Source organism: Eutrigla gurnardus (assembly GCF_963514095.1).
Source record: "Eutrigla gurnardus genome assembly, chromosome: 13".
NCBI classification, from domain to species: Eukaryota; Metazoa; Chordata; class Actinopteri; order Perciformes; family Triglidae; genus Eutrigla; species Eutrigla gurnardus.
In genome coordinates, this window is record NC_139936.1 from 3544518 (window position 1) to 3561193 (window position 16676).

The following is a 16676-nucleotide window of genomic DNA, read 5'->3' on the forward strand; positions in this document are numbered from 1 at the left end:
TGGAAGACAGCAAATACAGACACGAGCACCCTCTGCTCTCTCAAGGAAACGCTCACACGCACGTTAACGGCATCTTCCTCCTTTTACTTGCGTTTTGCACCTGTTTCAAATAATTGGGGCCTCGTTTAGAGGAACATCCACATAGACAGGAAGCATTTGCACATACGGGCGGCTGGCTGTTACTCAGAAAGTGGATTGTGTCATCCTTTTCATCATTGATTCTTCCTGGTTACCAGGATCCTCGGGCAACACACTGAACTGCCAAATCGCTCTCTATGCTGCCACCTGGCTGTGAGTGCGGTGAGTGCAGCCTATTTATATGTGTATATAAATATATACTGTACATACATATTTACATCTATATTAGTCAATATATTTCACAAAGTAAAGGAAACAGAAATAAGAAAATAGTTTTCGTTATAATAAAATTGAATCACAGACAGACAGACATTGTTATGATAAGATAGATGGATAGGTTTCTTAGATATATCAATATTATACCTGAATAGCAAATAAATTCTCCTTTTTTACGTTGGGGACTGCAGCTGGCACATTTGAGGATATTATTATTATTATTGTTTAATACAATTTTGTTATTATTATAATAATTTAATTCCAGTATTTCCCGCTAATCACTTATTAATGAAAAACAGCATTTTAAAGTTTTTTTGTTGTTGTTGAGAAGTATTTTTATGGGTAGAAGCGAGTTAAAACTGAAAGTGTAGTTCCAGAAACAGCCTGCGGGGGCGCTGCTCGTTTCTACTCTTTGTTTCCGGGTCCGTCCTTTGACCACCGGAAACGGAAACCAGCGCCAACAGCGGCTTGTTGTGTGCTCGTGTTAGCACTTCTTCTGTAACGTATGAGAGACGCATTCAGTCGCATGAAACTCGGGACATTCTTTACAAACAATCTCATGCTACCACTTTAAATATCGCACCGATGTTCCCAGCGTCTATTTAAAGGGACGCAGTGAAATCAACGCTGGATGTTTTTTTAGTCGGCGGGCTGCTTCAAGTTTAGTAAAAGTGCGCTAAAAGCTAACAGACGAAGCTCCACCATGGCGGATGTTACTGCCCGTAGCTTGCAGTACGAGTACAAAGCGGTGAGTAACAAAACATAAGCCGTGTTGGATCTCTTGTAGAGTTTTTAATATACTCACATCATCGAGCTAACTAGTAAACACCGTGTGTGTTCTTTAATTCATTCTCTGCGTTTAGCTAGCAGCTGTGCTAACTAGCGGTTAGCTTAGCCGGAGCCGGTGCAGGCTGATGCGCCGCGACTCATCGCCTTGTCTTTCTTTGTATTGATTTGTTAGAACTCCAACTTGGTGTTGCAAGCTGATCGATCTCTGATCGACCGTACAAGGAGAGATGAGCCCACCGGAGAGGTGCTTTCCCTGGTGGGGAAGCTGGAGGGGACCAAGATGGGCGACAAGTCTCAGAGGACCAAACCTCAGAAGCTGGAGGAGAGACGAGACAAGTCAGTGCTGCCAACGCTTTTTAACGTAGTTTTTTTATTTAAATTAAACAACCAACTGATGCTTTTACATGCACATGTTTAAACTATTATTAATGATAATGAATGAATGAGCAAAATGTATACTCGCTGACAACATAACCTTGAAAACTAAAAATAAAACTGACTGAAATATTCACTTTGGATTATGTGTCACAAGCACATTTAAAGGGCCGGTACGTTGTTTTTCATTTTGCACTGAATTCTGTGCTATGATTTTAATTGCTCGATCATTTGATGAAGGTTCCTCGTAAAACACCCACTTTTGTTATTTCGATGACAGACGCCACTCTTAATACTTTTCACTTCGTCTTGTTACTTCCTTGCAGGAGGCGAAAAAGAGATGAGGACAGACACGACATCAACAAAATGAAGGGTTTCACCCTTCTGTCTGAAGGCATTGATGAAATGGTGGGCATTGTGTACAAGCCCAAAACCAAAGAAACCAGAGAGACCTATGAAGTGTTGCTCAGCTTCATCCACGCCGCTTTGGGGGATCAGGTCAGAAAACTCTTAAAACAACCGTTTTGTTTAAAGTTGAGTTTGTGTTTTTTGCAGCAGCGACTAGCACCCGAAGCTTTAATTCACCTGGTTATTGTATCTTCTTGCAGCCGAGGGATATTCTGTGTGGAGCGGCCGATGAGGTGTTGGCTGTGTTGAAGAACGATAAAATGAGGGACAAGGAAAGGAGGCGTGAAGTGGAGCAGCTTCTTGGGCCTGCTGATGACACCCGCTACCACGTGTTGGTTAATTTGGGCAAGAAGATCTCCGACTACGGAGGAGACAAGGACTTACAGAATATGGGTAATTACACCAGAAATGACCATGTAGTATTTTTGTAAGTTAATAATGTTGTCAGTCACGTCACATATCAGTTTTCCATTAAAATATTGTGGACTATATCTTTGCTTTACAGATGACAACATCGATGAAACGTATGGTGTGAACGTCCAGTTTGAATCTGATGAAGAGGTGAGGGCTTTTTTCCTCTTCCTTTTTAATAAAAGTTATCTCTGATTTGTGTCTGCAAGGTCCTGGTTTAAGTAGATTGTGTCATTATTTGTTTTTTTTTTGTTGTTATTTAGGAGGGTGATGAAGACCAGTTTGGAGAGGTACGAGACGAACACTCGGATGAAGACAGCGAAGGAGAGGAGGCCGGTGTCGGCTGTGCTCTTTCAGCCAACGTAAGTGCAACATTTAAATCAATATTTAACAAAAAAAATGTTTGTTTTTGTTCAACTACTGCACACAATATTACACAGAAAGTTAATATATTTCTTGTCATTTAGCTCGGTGCTACAGGCGATGTGATGATGGTGAAGAAAAAAGACTTGCATCCTCGGGACATTGACGCCTTCTGGCTCCAGCGGCAGCTCAGCCGTTTTTACGATGATGCCATCGTCTCCCAAAAGAAAGCAGATGAAGTGTTAGAAATCCTCAAGGTATGTATAGTCTGCTGTGAGCTTTATGATTAGCACGTGTTTGTTTTTCAGACGTGCTCATCCGTTGCGTCTCTGTCTTCCACAGACTGCCAGCGATGATAGAGAATGTGAGAACCAGCTGGTGCTGCTGTTGGGCTTCAACACCTTTGATTTCATCAAAATCCTCCGTCAGCATCGTCGCATGAGTAAGTCGTTGTTGTAGAAAGGTGTCGTTTCGAGTTATTTGATCCTGTGTCTCTTTTCTAATCACTTTCTTTCTCCTGACGTACAGTTCAGTATTGTACCATGCTGGCAAGTGCACAAAGTGAGGCTGAGAAGGAGAGGATCATTGGAAAGATGGAGTCTGATCAGGAACTGTCTAAGATTCTTTACCAGCTGCAAGAGACGGAGAAGGAGGATATTATTCGGGTAAGACCTCTTGCTTATAGCAGACATTTCAAAGTATCTTTTAGTTTCGTCCGTTAAAATCTGTTATTCATGTGGTTTTGTGTTCTTAGGAGGAGCGATCTCGCAGGGAGAGGGTGAGGAAGTCTCGTGTTGATGACATGGAAGCCATGGACATTGAACACGGGGAGGTAAATAAGCTTCCTCTTCATATATCAACTGCAATCTATCTTTGGTATTTTCTCTGTACGGTAATCACTTCACTGAGTAATAAAATGCATGTTTACCATCAAATTGACACATTGTTCTTGTTGTTGTTATTCTTATCCTGCAGTCCATGGCCACTCGACAGTTGCTGGACCTTGATGACCTGGCCTTCACTCAGGGGAGCCATTTCATGGCCAACAAGCGTTGCCAGCTGCCCGACGGCTCATTCCGCAAACAGCGCAAAGGTTACGAAGAAGTCCACGTGCCCGCCCTCAAACCCAAGCCCTTCGGTGATGACGAGGTTCGTCATCAAACTAAACATCCACACACTGTGTGAATACTGTCAGGGAGCAATGCAAACGTTTCAGTGATAAGCAGTGTATAAAGTGTTCATGTTCTTCGTTTGCCATGTTATTGTGTCATCAGGTGCTTGTTGCCATTGAGAAGTTGCCCAAGTATGCACAGGCTGGATTTGAAGGTTTTAAAACCCTGAACCGAATCCAGAGCAAAATGTACAAGACGACCCTGGAGACGGATGAGAACCTGCTCGTGTGTGCACCTACGGTGAGCTCACTCTCTTCAAGACAAAAACGGTGACGTTTTTTTCCACATAAGTGAGTTTTCTACTGTAATCTGATTATTCTTTGCGCCCCCAGGGAGCCGGTAAAACCAACGTTGCTTTGATGGCGATGCTGAGAGAAATCGGAAAACACATAAACCTGGATGGGACCATCAACGTGGACGACTTCAAAATCATCTACATCGCACCAATGCGCTCACTAGTACAGGAGATGGTGGGGAGTTTCAGTAAGGTGAGCTCCAACTACCGTCACAAAGATTTGAAAAATTAAATCATCTCATTTCTTTGGCTTTGATTTCAATGATCTGATTTCCTAACTTTCTCCCCTTTTCACAGCGTTTGGCGAGTTACGGCATCACAGTGTCTGAGCTGACAGGAGACCACCAGCTCTGCAAAGAGGAGATCAACGCCACTCAAATCATCGTCTGCACCCCCGAGAAATGGGACATCATCACCCGCAAAGGTGGCGAGCGTACCTACACCCAGCTAGTGCGGCTCATTATCATCGTAAGTGCTGAAAATGTTCCGTCATCAAACGTACCTGACATGTTTGTTTTCATGATGATTTGACCTAAAACTCTGGTGTGCAGGATGAAATCCACCTGCTGCACGACGACCGCGGCCCCGTGTTGGAGTCTCTGGTTGCGAGGACCATCCGCAACGTGGAGCTGACCCAGGAGGACGTGCGTCTGATCGGCCTCAGTGCCACACTGCCCAACTACGAGGACGTCGCCACCTGCCTGCGCGTAGATCCCGCCAAGGGACTCTTCTACTTTGACAACAGGTTTGGAGAATTTATATATATATCATATTCTTTAGTTCACACGCCTGTCTTTTCTTGTTTGCACTTTCGTCTTTGATAACTGCCTGTTTCTGTCTCTGTAGTTTCCGCCCTGTGCCCCTTGAGCAGACTTATGTCGGCATCACAGAGAAGAAGGCCATCAAGCGTTTCCAGATCATGAATGAGATCGTCTACGAGAAGATAATGGAGCATGCTGGAAAGAACCAGGTGAGAAACTTTGATTTGCATTGACTATAATTACATGCATGCAGTAGCTCTGATCAACTGCTGACATGGTCTCGTCTCCCATCAGGTGCTAGTATTTGTCCACTCCAGGAAGGAGACGGGAAAGACGGCCAGGGCCATAAGAGACATGTGTTTGGAGAAGGACACCCTGGGTCTCTTCCTCAGAGAGGGTTCAGCCTCTACTGAAGTGTTGAGAACGGAGGCTGAGCAGTGCAAGGTGAGGAACAAATCAAGGTTAAGGTTCTTTACTGCTCATTCAGAACCCTGTTAGACATAAACCCTGGTCTTCTCATCTAGAACCTGGAACTGAAGGATCTGCTGCCCTACGGCTTCGCTATCCACCACGCCGGTATGACCAGAGTGGACCGTACGCTGGTGGAGGATCTGTTCGCCGATCGCCACATCCAGGTTCTGGTGTCCACGGCGACCCTGGCTTGGGGTGTCAACCTGCCGGCACACACCGTCATCATCAAAGGGACTCAGGTGTACAGTCCGGAGAAAGGCCGATGGACTGAACTCGGAGCCCTGGACATCCTGCAGGTGAGTGTGTGGAGGCTGGATTCTAAGCTGCTTTGTACGCTTCACTTAAAAGTAATAACTCAATTAACGACGTCGTCTCTTAGATGCTCGGTCGAGCCGGCCGTCCTCAGTATGACACCAAAGGAGAGGGAATCCTGATCACGTCCCACGGAGAGCTGCAGTACTATCTGTCCCTGCTCAACCAGCAGCTGCCCATAGAGAGTCAGATGGTGTGCAAGCTGCCCGATATGCTGAATGCTGAGATAGTTCTGGGCAACGTGCAGACCGTTAAGGTTAGTGTCATCTATGTCCCCTAATGATCAAATATTCTATTTCTTTTACGATTCCTGTAACTTATTATATTTTTGCCGTGTCAGGACGCTGTGAACTGGCTCGGCTACACCTACCTGTACGTGCGCATGCTCCGCAACCCCACCCTGTACGGCGTCTCCCACGACGACCGGAGCTCAGACCCCCTCATGGAGAGACGCAGGGTGGACCTGATCCACACAGCAGCCAATGTCCTGGACAAGAACAGTCTGGTTAAATATGACAAGAGGACCGGCAGCTTCCAGGTATGCACACACCTATCGGTCATCATCTTTTTAGTTAGTGATGAGTCCAGGATTTGAATCTCGTCTCTCCACCTGAAGGTCACAGACCTGGGACGCATCGCCAGTCACTTCTACATCACCCACGACTCCATTCAGACTTACAACCAGCTGCTGAAGCCCACGCTCAGTGAGATTGAGCTCTTCAGAGTCTTTTCACTTTCCTCAGAGTTCAGGAACATCAACGTGAGAGAGGTACGGGTGTCTCTCCGGACGGTTACAACCACCAATAATACTCCATTTAAAATGCTTGATTTAAACACCCGAACGTTGCTGTGTCTCAGGAGGAGAAGCTGGAACTTCAGAAGCTGCTGGAAAGAGTTCCCATCCCGGTGAAGGAAAGCATCGAGGAGCCCAGTGCAAAGGTAGCATTCATGATCGGTTTGCCAGACTGGTTCCAGATGGTCGTCGTGGCGTTTCTGTTCTTCTGCTGTTCACATGAGGTGTCGATGAGTCGCATTAATGGAACCCCAGTAAAACAGTTTCCTTGTATTTTGTGTCGTATCCTTTCAGATCAACGTGCTGCTGCAGGCGTACATCTCTCAGCTCAAACTGGAAGGCTTTGCTCTCATGGCCGACATGGTCTATGTTACACAGGTACACCAGAACCTACTTATTGCAGTTTTCACACATTTGCAAAAGGCCTTGAAGTTCTGTGTTACATATTTGACCTGAGAAGATGGAAAGAAATTCCCTTTTCCGTGTGTTTGGCTTCCTGAAAATGCTGATGCCAAACATAACTGTTTATTTCATTACATCATAAGTAGTTATTGAAAATATAGTAATACAATTAGTAAAAGTAGTTGTTTTTTTCCCTTTCAGAGTGCTGGAAGGTTAATGCGGGCCATATTTGAGATCGTTCTCAACAGAGGCTGGGCTCAACTGACAGACAAGACTATGAATCTTTGCAAGATGATTGACAAGAGAATGTGAGTCACTCTTTCCTCTCCGGATGAGGCTCTGCTGTGTTTTCTTTGCTGCGGCAGGCCGCTGATATTCACCTCTCCACAGGTGGCAGTCGATGTCTCCTCTGCGACAGTTCAAGAAGCTGCCTGAGGAAGTAATCAAGAAGATCGAGAAGAAGAACTTCCCCTTCGAGCGTCTGTACGACCTCAACCACAATGAGATCGGTGAGTCTTCTTCCCCCACGGCATGCTAGCTGACTTCCATCCTCAGCACGAAGAGCAATAACAAGCTGTTTAATGTTGCAGGTGAGCTGATCCGGATGCCAAAAATGGGCAAAACCATCCACAAATATGTCCACCAGTTCCCCAAACTGGACCTGGCTGTCCATCTGCAGCCCATCACCCGCTCCACGCTGAAGGTGGAGCTCACCATCACGCCTGACTTCCAGTGGGACGACAAGGTCGGTGATTAGACCCATTGATGCACCTGAACTGTTCCGGTTCCTCAGCCTCCTGACACGCTTTCATTCCCCCTCTTAGATTCATGCATCGTCTGAGGCTTTCTGGATCCTGGTTGAGGATGTGGACAGTGAGGTCATCCTCCACCACGAGTACTTTCTGCTGAAAGCCAAGTACGCCCAGGACGAACACCTGGTGACGTTCTTCGTCCCAGTATTCGAGCCTCTGCCACCACAGTACTTCATCCGCGTGGTCTCGGACCGCTGGCTCTGTAAGAACCTTTTATTCAGACATGTAGAGGTCACATGATGTTTATGATGCATTTTGAATAGCTTTATTTTGTTTGTTTTCTTTTTTTTTAAGCCTGTGAGACTCAGCTCCCGGTGTCCTTCCGTCACCTGATCCTACCAGAGAAGTACCCCCCACCCACCGAGCTGCTGGACCTGCAGCCGCTGCCCGTCACGGCTCTCAGGAACTCTGCCTTCGAGGCTCTCTACCAGAACAAGTTCCCCTTCTTCAACCCCATTCAGACACAAGGTCCGAAACAAGGAATACATCACCCTGCACTACACTTTGTAGCTTTCACTCTCGTTGTTGCCTCAAGGCTCTCTGTCCATTTCACGCCGTTTTCTTGATGTATTATTTTTGTGTCCCTCCAGTGTTCAACGCCGTGTACAACAGTGACGACAACGTGTTTGTGGGAGCTCCCACCGGCAGCGGAAAGACCATCTGTGCAGAGTTTGCCATCCTGAGGATGCTGCTGCACAACGCCGAAGGTCGCTGCGTCTACATCACCCCGATGGAAGCGTTGGCTGAACAGGTGTGAAATCATTTAAAAACTCCCAAGAAATCTGGCTTTGCTTTAATTCCCATCTAACACTATGAATCATCCTGTCACCCAGGTGTTTGTGGACTGGCACCAGAAGTTCCAGGACATCCTGAACAAAAAGGTGGTGCTGCTGACTGGAGAAACGAGCACAGATCTGAAGCTCTTGGGGAAAGGCGACATCATCGTCAGCACCCCTGACAAATGGGACATCCTGTCTCGCCGCTGGAAACAAAGGAAGAACGTGCAGAACGTTAGCCTTTTCATCGTGGACGAGGCACATCTTATCGGAGGAGAAAACGGAGTAAGAACACAAATACATTTCGTGTCGTATGCATTACAGTTTGCATTGTACATCTCGTTAATGTGCGTCGTTTCTTCTCATCAGCCGGTGTTGGAGGTCATCTGCTCCAGGATGAGGTACATCTCCTCTCAGATCGAGCGTCCCATCCGTATTGTGGCCCTCAGCTCATCTTTGTCCAACGCCAAAGACGTGGCCCACTGGCTGGGCTGCAGCACCACGGCCACATTCAACTTCCACCCCAACGTCAGACCCGTGCCTCTGGAGCTGCACATCCAGGTCTGTAAACGGCACAAATGGGGGTTGGCGTGCACCAAATGTGCAGACATCACTTCCTGCTAACGTATCGTATGTGTTTTTTTTAAGGGCTTCAATGTGAGTCACACTCAGACTCGTCTGCTCTCCATGGCGAAGCCAGTCTACCACGCCATCATGAAGCACTCTCCCTCCAAGCCGGCCGTGGTGTTCGTCCCGTCCCGGAGACAGACTCGCCTCACAGCCATCGACATCCTCACTTTCTGCGCCGCTGACGTGGTTCCTCAGAGGTCAGTGGCTACGATGACATCACACCGTGACGCTGCCGTTAACATCTAGACACTGTTGAACTCAGAGCATGCGTTTGTCTCTCTGTAGGTTCTTGCATTGCGCCGAGAAAGACCTCGCTCCATTCCTGGATAAAATAAACGATTCCACCCTGAAGGAGACTCTGGCCAACGGCGTGGGATACCTGCACGAAGGCCTGTCTGCCACCGAACGCAGGATAGTGGAGCAGCTCTTCAACTCGGGTGTGACTCATTCCTAATCTGCACTTCCTGCTTGGACTGCACAGGTTTCTGGATTAAATGCTTATATTTGGCGTCTCTTTACAGGTGCTGTACAGGTGGTTGTGTCCTCCCGTTCTCTCTGCTGGGGCATCAACATCTCAGCCCACCTCGTCATCGTCATGGACACCCAGTACTACAATGGAAAAATCCACGCGTAAGCCTCCTATAAGTCTAAAGCTCTCATTAAGCCGTGTAAACATGTGTATTGTGTCCGTGACATTATTCTGATTCCTCTCAGATATGTGGACTATCCCATATATGACGTCCTCCAGATGGTGGGAAAGGCCAACAGGCCGATGCTGGACGACGAGGGCCGCTGCGTCATCATGTGTCAGGGCTCTAAGAAGGTAGAGATCCTGATGTTTTCCGTCTCGTCGGCGGCGTGTCCACCGTGCGACAGTAAGAACCGTTTCTTTTCCCTTCTCCTCCATAGGACTTCTTCAAGAAGTTCCTGTACGAGCCGCTGCCGGTGGAGTCTCACTTGGACCACTGCCTCCACGACCACTTCAACGCCGAGATCGTCACAAAGACCGTGGAGAACAAGCAGGACGCTGTGGACTACCTGACGTGGACGTTCCTCTACCGCCGTATGACCCAGAACCCCAACTACTACAACCTGCAAGGTGAGCCTGGCTCTTATAGGAAGAATAAATAGGATGCTTTACTCTGGAGCAGACGTTCAAATGTCACATTTCCTGTTCACCGTTTCCAGGCATGTCCCATCGCCACCTGTCAGACCACCTGTCTGAGCTGGTGGAACACACGCTACATGACCTGGAGCAGTCCAAGTGCATCAGCATCGAGGACGAGATGGATGTAGCGCCGCTCAATTTGGGCATGATCGCCGCCTACTACTACATCAACTACACCACCATCGGTTTGTGCAAAATAAACCTCACTACTTCCTGTCATACGTCCTTTTTAAAGTATGTAAAAATGTGTTTTCTGATTGTCTGTTGTGCGGTTGTGTTTGGCAGAGTTGTTCAGCATGTCTCTGAACGCCAAGACAAAGATCCGTGGATTGATCGAGATCATCTCCAATGCTGCCGAGTACAAGAATATTCCCATCAGGCATCACGAGGATTCACTTCTCCGACAGGTACAAAGACAGAATTTACTTATAATAGACCTTTTTTTTATACATTTCTCTGCCTAAACTAATTGTGTTGCAACTTATTTTTGTCTTTCAGTTGGCACAGAAAGTTCCCCACAAACTGAACAACCCTAAGTTCAACGATCCCCACGTGAAGACCAACCTGCTGCTGCAGGCTCATCTCTCCAGGATGCAGCTGAGTGCTGAGCTGCAGTCGGACACCGAGGAGATCTTGAGCAAGGTAGAGATTGGCGGGAAGACGTTTCTGGATCGTATTCCTGTGCGTATATTTAACCCGCGTGTTGTGTTTCGTAGGCGGTTCGTCTGATCCAAGCCTGCGTCGACGTGCTGTCCAGTAACGGCTGGCTGAGTCCTGCACTGGCAGCTATGGAGCTGGCCCAGATGGTCACCCAGGCCATGTGGTCCAAGGACTCGTACCTCAAACAGCTGCCCTTCTTCACCTCGGAGCACATCAAGCGCTGCACAGATAAGGTGCGTCGTTGTTCTCCTGTTACACTAAATAAACGTAGACGGATCATACATGTGGGACTGATTGTCTCATCCCCGCTCTGTCCATCAGGGTGTGGAGAGCATCTTTGACATCATGGAGATGGAGGATGAAGACCGGACCGCTTTGCTGCAGCTGTCCGACGCCCAGATGGCCGACGTGGCTCGCTTCTCCAACCGCTACCCCAACATCGAGCTGTCGTACGAAGTGGCAGAGAAGGACAACATCAAGAGGTTTGTGTGGATTCTGGAATCACACACTGAACTCATGCAACATGGAAGAAATAAAGAGCTCATGTTGTTATATATGGTAAATGTATGCCGTTTCTTCACAGTGGCAGTCCAGTTCTGGTCCAGGTTCAGCTGGAGAGAGAGGAGGAGGTGACCGGGCCCGTCATCGCGCCGCTCTTCCCACAGGTAAAAGCCGTGTTCTCATCCAAGTGTGTCTATAAAGTTTCCTTTTGTCCTTGACGTGTAATGACTGTTTTTATAAATGTATTCTCGTTACAGAAACGTGAGGAGGGCTGGTGGGTGGTGATCGGAGACCCCAAGTCCAACAGCCTGATCTCCATCAAGAGACTGACGCTCCAGCAGAAAGCAAAGGTCAGTGAGAGACACGTAACTAAAAAGTTCCATGTTGACAGTTGTATTTCTGAAATAAAGTACACAGTAAACTTGTAACGAGGCGTTTTCACCTCAATGTACTTGATGTCTGTTGAAGGTAAAGGTTTAAATCTATAGTGTTGTGTAGTTAAATTAATAATTCATCATATTTTGTGAGAAAAATCTGAATCTCCAACCAGTTTTAAACAGCTTCCATAAGAATGCCCTTTAAACCAACAGAGGCCTCATTCTCTTATCATGTCCCCCTTCCTCTGCAGGTCAAGCTGGACTTTGTTGCCCCGGCGATGGGCGTCCACAACTACACGCTGTACTTCATGAGCGACGCGTACATGGGCTGCGATCAGGAGTACAAGTTCAGCGCGGATGTGAAGGAGGCCGACAGCGAAGGAGACAGCGACTCGGACTGATCAATGGCTTGATTATTGAGTTTCCTATGAGAGGGTCAGTCGGTGTTTGTTTGGTTTTTACTGTAGATACTCATCTGTGAGCGCGTCATCTCTGCCTCTGTGAAAATGTCATTTTATGTCTTTAAGTTGTCCCATTTTAACTCACCTGAGTGATGTCAGTCCAGAAACATAGTGTACAGGATCGGTTTACACGTAATATAATCAGGCATGTATTACAGATACATGACAAGGTCCCTGTCTGGGCTCTGATAGGTCGATACAACTTTGTATTTGGTGATTGGTTTTGATCGGAATGACATCATGATGTCCTCGGCTCTGTTAAATTAGCGATGCTCTTATTCCAGAAAGGAAAGGAAAACTGTCCGGTTATATTTTTGGACTTCAATTGTTTTGTTATGAAATGTAATTCTTGTACTGGTTTAAATGTTTTTAGTACGTCTGGAATATTTTTTTTTTTTGCAATAAAAAGAATCCACACAATTGTTTGTACTCTTTTATTTATAGAAACATGAAATGTCGATAACTTTGTAAAGCTGTTAGACTAGAAGCATTCAGGCACGTAACGTAATATGCTCAAACCTGCCGAGCTCTTCAGATAAACCATATATTATGTGTTGACCTCAGGGCCGCACAGTTCCCAGTGTAGCGATAGCATCTTGTTCCGTGAGGCTGCTTGTGTTCAGTGTTCCTCTTGGAACCTCCAGATGGAGATGTCTCCGTCGTCGCTGCAGGAAGCCAGGAGTCCGGCCTCCTTCGGGTTCCAGGCGACGCAGTTGACGTCCTGGCTGTGAGCTTTGGTCACCTGGGCGACCATGGAGAACACCGGCTGGTCCGGGTCGGCCGTCTCGTCCTCCTTGAACACGCGCACTGCGTCGTCGCCGCTGGCGGTCGCCAGAGCACCAGTCAGGCGACACCTGAACGGGGAAAATCATACTGGTTTTATTTGATCTAGCAGGATGATCAGTGAACATCATGTATGTTCGTGTGATAATGACATTCCATTGAGCTAGTGATCAATTAAACCTAAAAAAAATCATAGTATACCGATAGTATGAAAAGGCATAAAAAAGGCATGGTATAGTATGTTGAAAAAAAAAAAATGGTATAGCATGGCAAAAAAAAAGTAAAAAAAAAAAAAAAAAAATCATAGTAGTATGTCAATAAAAACTAATAAAAAAAGTCCTAGTAAAGTATTTAAAAAAAAATAATAAAAAAAGTCATAGTATAGTATGTTGAAAAAAGTCCAAAAAAAGTCAGTATAGGATGTCAAAAATAAATAAATAAAAAGTCACGCAAAAAAATCATAGTAAAGTATTTTGAAAAAATTATTTTAAAAAAAAGTCATGGTAAAGTATGTAAAAAAAAAAGATCATAAAAGTAATAGTATGTCGAAAAAAAATCATAGTATGTCAAAAAATTCAGAAAAAAAGTCAGCTAAGTATGTTTAAAAAATGGAAAAGAAAAATCATAGTATGTAAAAAAAAAAAGTCATAGTTTAATATTTCGAAAAAAAGTTATGGAAAAAAGTCATAGTAAAGTATGTCATAAAACGTCATGAAAAAAAGTCAGTTTAGTATTTTGAAAAAAGTTAAAAAAAAATCATAGTATCGTAAAAAAAAAAAATTATAAAAAGTCATAGTTTAGCATATTGAAAAAAGTCACAGTAAAGTACGTCACTCTGCACAGTGTTTGGTAATCAAGCAGCCTGATCCACAGATCTCAAAAACCTGATGGGAACGAGCAGACTGCCTTTAGACGACACATGAAGGTGAGTCTTACCAGGAGACGTCGTACACGGCCCGTGAGTGGAACCCAGACAGAGTGCAAACACACTTCCACGTCAAGTCTCCTGTTGAACGAGCAGAGACAAAGACAGCGGGACATCAGCATCCGTCCACTTACCCGCAATCATTCCCCTCGTATGCAATCATGTGACTCCAGCTCACCCTCTGCACCGTCGCCGGGACACTCCTTCCAGATCTTCACGGTGCGGTCGTCGCTGCAGGAGGCCAGCCGCTGTCCGGTCGCATCGAAGGCCAAGCTCCACACGGTGGACGTGTGTCCCTTTAAGGTGGCGCGGCACTCCCAGTCGTCGTCGTCCTCCTTGTAGATGCAGACGTTGTTGTCGTAGCTGGCTGAGGCGAGGAGCTGCACAAACACACACATACGGGTTAGACGATGTGATGACCCCGAGGTGCAGGGATCCGAGGGGCCGCCTACCTCCTGGGTCGGGTGCCACACGATGTGCTTGACGTCCTGCGTGTGAGAGTTGACGACGGTCACGCACTCGTACTCGTCTTCTTCGTCCACTGTGAAACGTGAGAGGGAGACAGATGGTTAACTTCCTGCTGAATTCAGATTCAGGCCAAACGTCTGCAGCTCCAACACGAACCTTCCCAGACCCAGACGCTCTTGTCTCGGCTGCACGTCGCCAGCAGATTCCCGGACGGCGCCCACGCCACGCACTTGACCTCGTTCTCATGTCCCTCCAACACGGTCAGACTCTAGAAGACGAGGAGAACGTCTGGGTGGAGATCTCTCCACCAACAAAAGGAACATTCAAAGTGAAACATGTCAGCTGACCTCAAAGTCGTCGTTCTTCTTCTTCCAGATGCAGGTGGTGGCGTCGAAGCTGGCGGAGGCCAGGTAGTTCCCGCAGGGCGACCACGCCACCTTCCTCACGGTGCGCTGGTGTCCGTCCTGAAGCACGCTCTTACAGATCCAAGAGTCGCCTACGAACAGACCAATCAGCAACGAGTTTGTATTTACAGGATTAAAGTCTTAGTTTTAAAGTATTTCTTTAAGTGATTCAACCCAGATTTTATCCAAGAAATGGTGTCTTCCTACTTCCCATAAATGTATTATAACTCAGTATTAATTTTATAGAAACATGTATTCATATTAGCTACACATAACCTATTACCAATTACAAGTTATCATCGAAATATGCTAAAAACATCATCAGCATCATAGATAAGACGTGTCTTTTTTGGGGGGAGAGAGAATAATAATATAATAATAATATAATAAAAATAAGATGATTGTAAATCATGAGATTTCCTGCATTAATATATATATTATATTAAACGTTATTCAAGACACAGGAAGGTCCATAAAAACAACACAGAACATACATTTTTTTTAGAAATAATAGAAAAACATATATTTTTTAAATGTAATCAGGCTCTATTTTTCACTTTTCCACAATGATAACACATTTACGATTTTTATAATTAAATAAAAATCAACACAATCAACATATTGTTGTTTTAATCACGATCAGTAAGAAGTCACTGCAAGAATAACTATCGTTAAATTAATTAAATTACCTTTACTTCATTAAAAGTTGTCACCTTAATGAGTCTTAATGGGTTTCTGATGATGTTAATTATTATGTAATTTGATTATAAGTTATAATTGAGTATTTATTTTAAATCCACTGGCATCCTGTTCGTTGACAGCTCACCCTCTCGTCCCCAGATCCGGATGGCCTTGTCGCCCCCGCATGAGGCCAGCAGAGTCCCGGTCGGGTTCCAGCTGACGAACCAGCACCGGGAGTCCGGGTGCCCGTTCAGCGTCTGAACCAGGGTCAGGCCCTCCTTCATGTTCCGAGCCGCCAAAAAAAAAAGTTCGAGTCCCTGAGAGACGTCCGTCCTCCGGTCCGTCACCGCTGACGGTTCAACTGACGCGGGATCAGTCGGTCAGTAGAGACCCGCAGAGACCGGCACAGACCCGCACAGACCCGCAGAGACCCGCAGCGCTGCTGTCAACGACAAAGTGGGGAACAAACGAGGGTTGTTTCTGCACTAATGAACAAAGTACAGAAGTTCACACAAACCAACATGCCGCCATCTTTTCTTATCGGGTGCTTTTTTTGGTTTTTTATTTTCCGCTTCCTACGTTTTCTTCTTTGGTGGTTTTAATGGTGTATGAGGCGCAACACCGCCACCTGGTGCTCCGGACTGGGATCGGAGATTAGATCAAACCTGTGACTGTAATCGGGTTTCTATGAGAAAATAGAGAAAACTGCACCCTTTCCTCCACTTGACAGGCTCATAGAAGTAAAAAAAAGAATAATTAAAAAATGTCATACTGTAGTATGACGTTTAAAATATATAGTCATAAAAATAAACATATGGTATGCCATCAAACATTTTATATAGAATAACATGGCATTAATACATTCATAATTTAGTATTTCATGAAAAAAATCATCATAGTATATCATAAAAAGACAGTGTTTGTGGTATTGTATGTCATAAAATATAATAGTATATCACAATCAATGTCATAAAATATGTCATAGTATAGTATGTTACAACATACTGTGATATTTTATGACATACTATATTATTTGTTCATGGCATAGTATACTATACATTTTTATGGTGTTTTTTAATGACATACTATAATTGTATATGGCATGTCACACGATTCAATTTTAT

General features: G+C 45.5%; 2 protein-coding genes across 2 annotated transcripts; one reads left to right on the forward strand and one right to left on the reverse strand.

Moving 5' to 3' along the window:
* Positions 1-839: 839 nt before the first annotated feature.
* On the forward strand, positions 840-12711 carry snrnp200 (small nuclear ribonucleoprotein 200 (U5)). The gene is made up of 44 exons (XM_084025601.1): positions 840-1102; positions 1316-1479; positions 1845-2016; positions 2127-2319; positions 2432-2487; positions 2601-2699; positions 2805-2957; positions 3043-3142; positions 3229-3365; positions 3455-3532; positions 3676-3849; positions 3975-4112; positions 4205-4360; positions 4465-4635; positions 4719-4912; positions 5014-5137; positions 5223-5372; positions 5453-5695; positions 5779-5967; positions 6052-6249; positions 6328-6480; positions 6570-6650; positions 6799-6882; positions 7108-7214; positions 7297-7415; positions 7497-7651; positions 7731-7920; positions 8013-8186; positions 8309-8469; positions 8552-8779; positions 8864-9055; positions 9143-9321; positions 9410-9561; positions 9646-9754; positions 9839-9947; positions 10034-10223; positions 10313-10477; positions 10578-10699; positions 10791-10934; positions 11009-11185; positions 11274-11434; positions 11536-11617; positions 11711-11803; positions 12082-12711. The coding sequence occupies exons 1-44, from the start codon at positions 1058-1060 to the stop codon at positions 12229-12231; spliced, it is 6411 nt and encodes a 2136-aa protein (XP_083881727.1). The 5' UTR covers positions 840-1057; the 3' UTR covers positions 12232-12711.
* On the reverse strand, positions 12711-16107 carry ciao1 (cytosolic iron-sulfur assembly component 1). The gene is made up of 7 exons (XM_084025602.1): positions 15698-16107; positions 14815-14963; positions 14624-14735; positions 14452-14540; positions 14178-14379; positions 14011-14080; positions 12711-13145 (listed from the first exon to the last, which is right to left on the reverse strand). The coding sequence occupies exons 1-7, from the start codon at positions 15834-15836 to the stop codon at positions 12911-12913; spliced, it is 996 nt and encodes a 331-aa protein (XP_083881728.1). The 5' UTR covers positions 15837-16107; the 3' UTR covers positions 12711-12910.
* Between the last annotated feature and the right edge of the window lie 569 nt (positions 16108-16676).

Coding starts and splice junctions, on each gene's coding strand:
- ciao1 (XM_084025602.1), bottom strand. CDS start 15,836: ATGAAGGAGGGCCTGACCCTGGTTCAGACGCTGAACGGGCACCCGGAC. Junction 14,380..14,451: donor TGTGGCACCCGACCCAGGAG/GTAGGCGGCCCC, acceptor GTGTTTGTGCAG/CTCCTCGCCTCAGCCAGCTA. Junction 14,081..14,177: donor TCCCGGCGACGGTGCAGAGG/GTGAGCTGGAGT, acceptor CTCGTTCAACAG/GAGACTTGACGTGGAAGTGT.
- snrnp200 (XM_084025601.1), top strand. CDS start 1,058: ATGGCGGATGTTACTGCCCGTAGCTTGCAGTACGAGTACAAAGCG. Junction 2,700..2,804: donor GCTGTGCTCTTTCAGCCAAC/GTAAGTGCAACA, acceptor CTTGTCATTTAG/CTCGGTGCTACAGGCGATGT. Junction 4,636..4,718: donor TAGTGCGGCTCATTATCATC/GTAAGTGCTGAA, acceptor TCTGGTGTGCAG/GATGAAATCCACCTGCTGCA.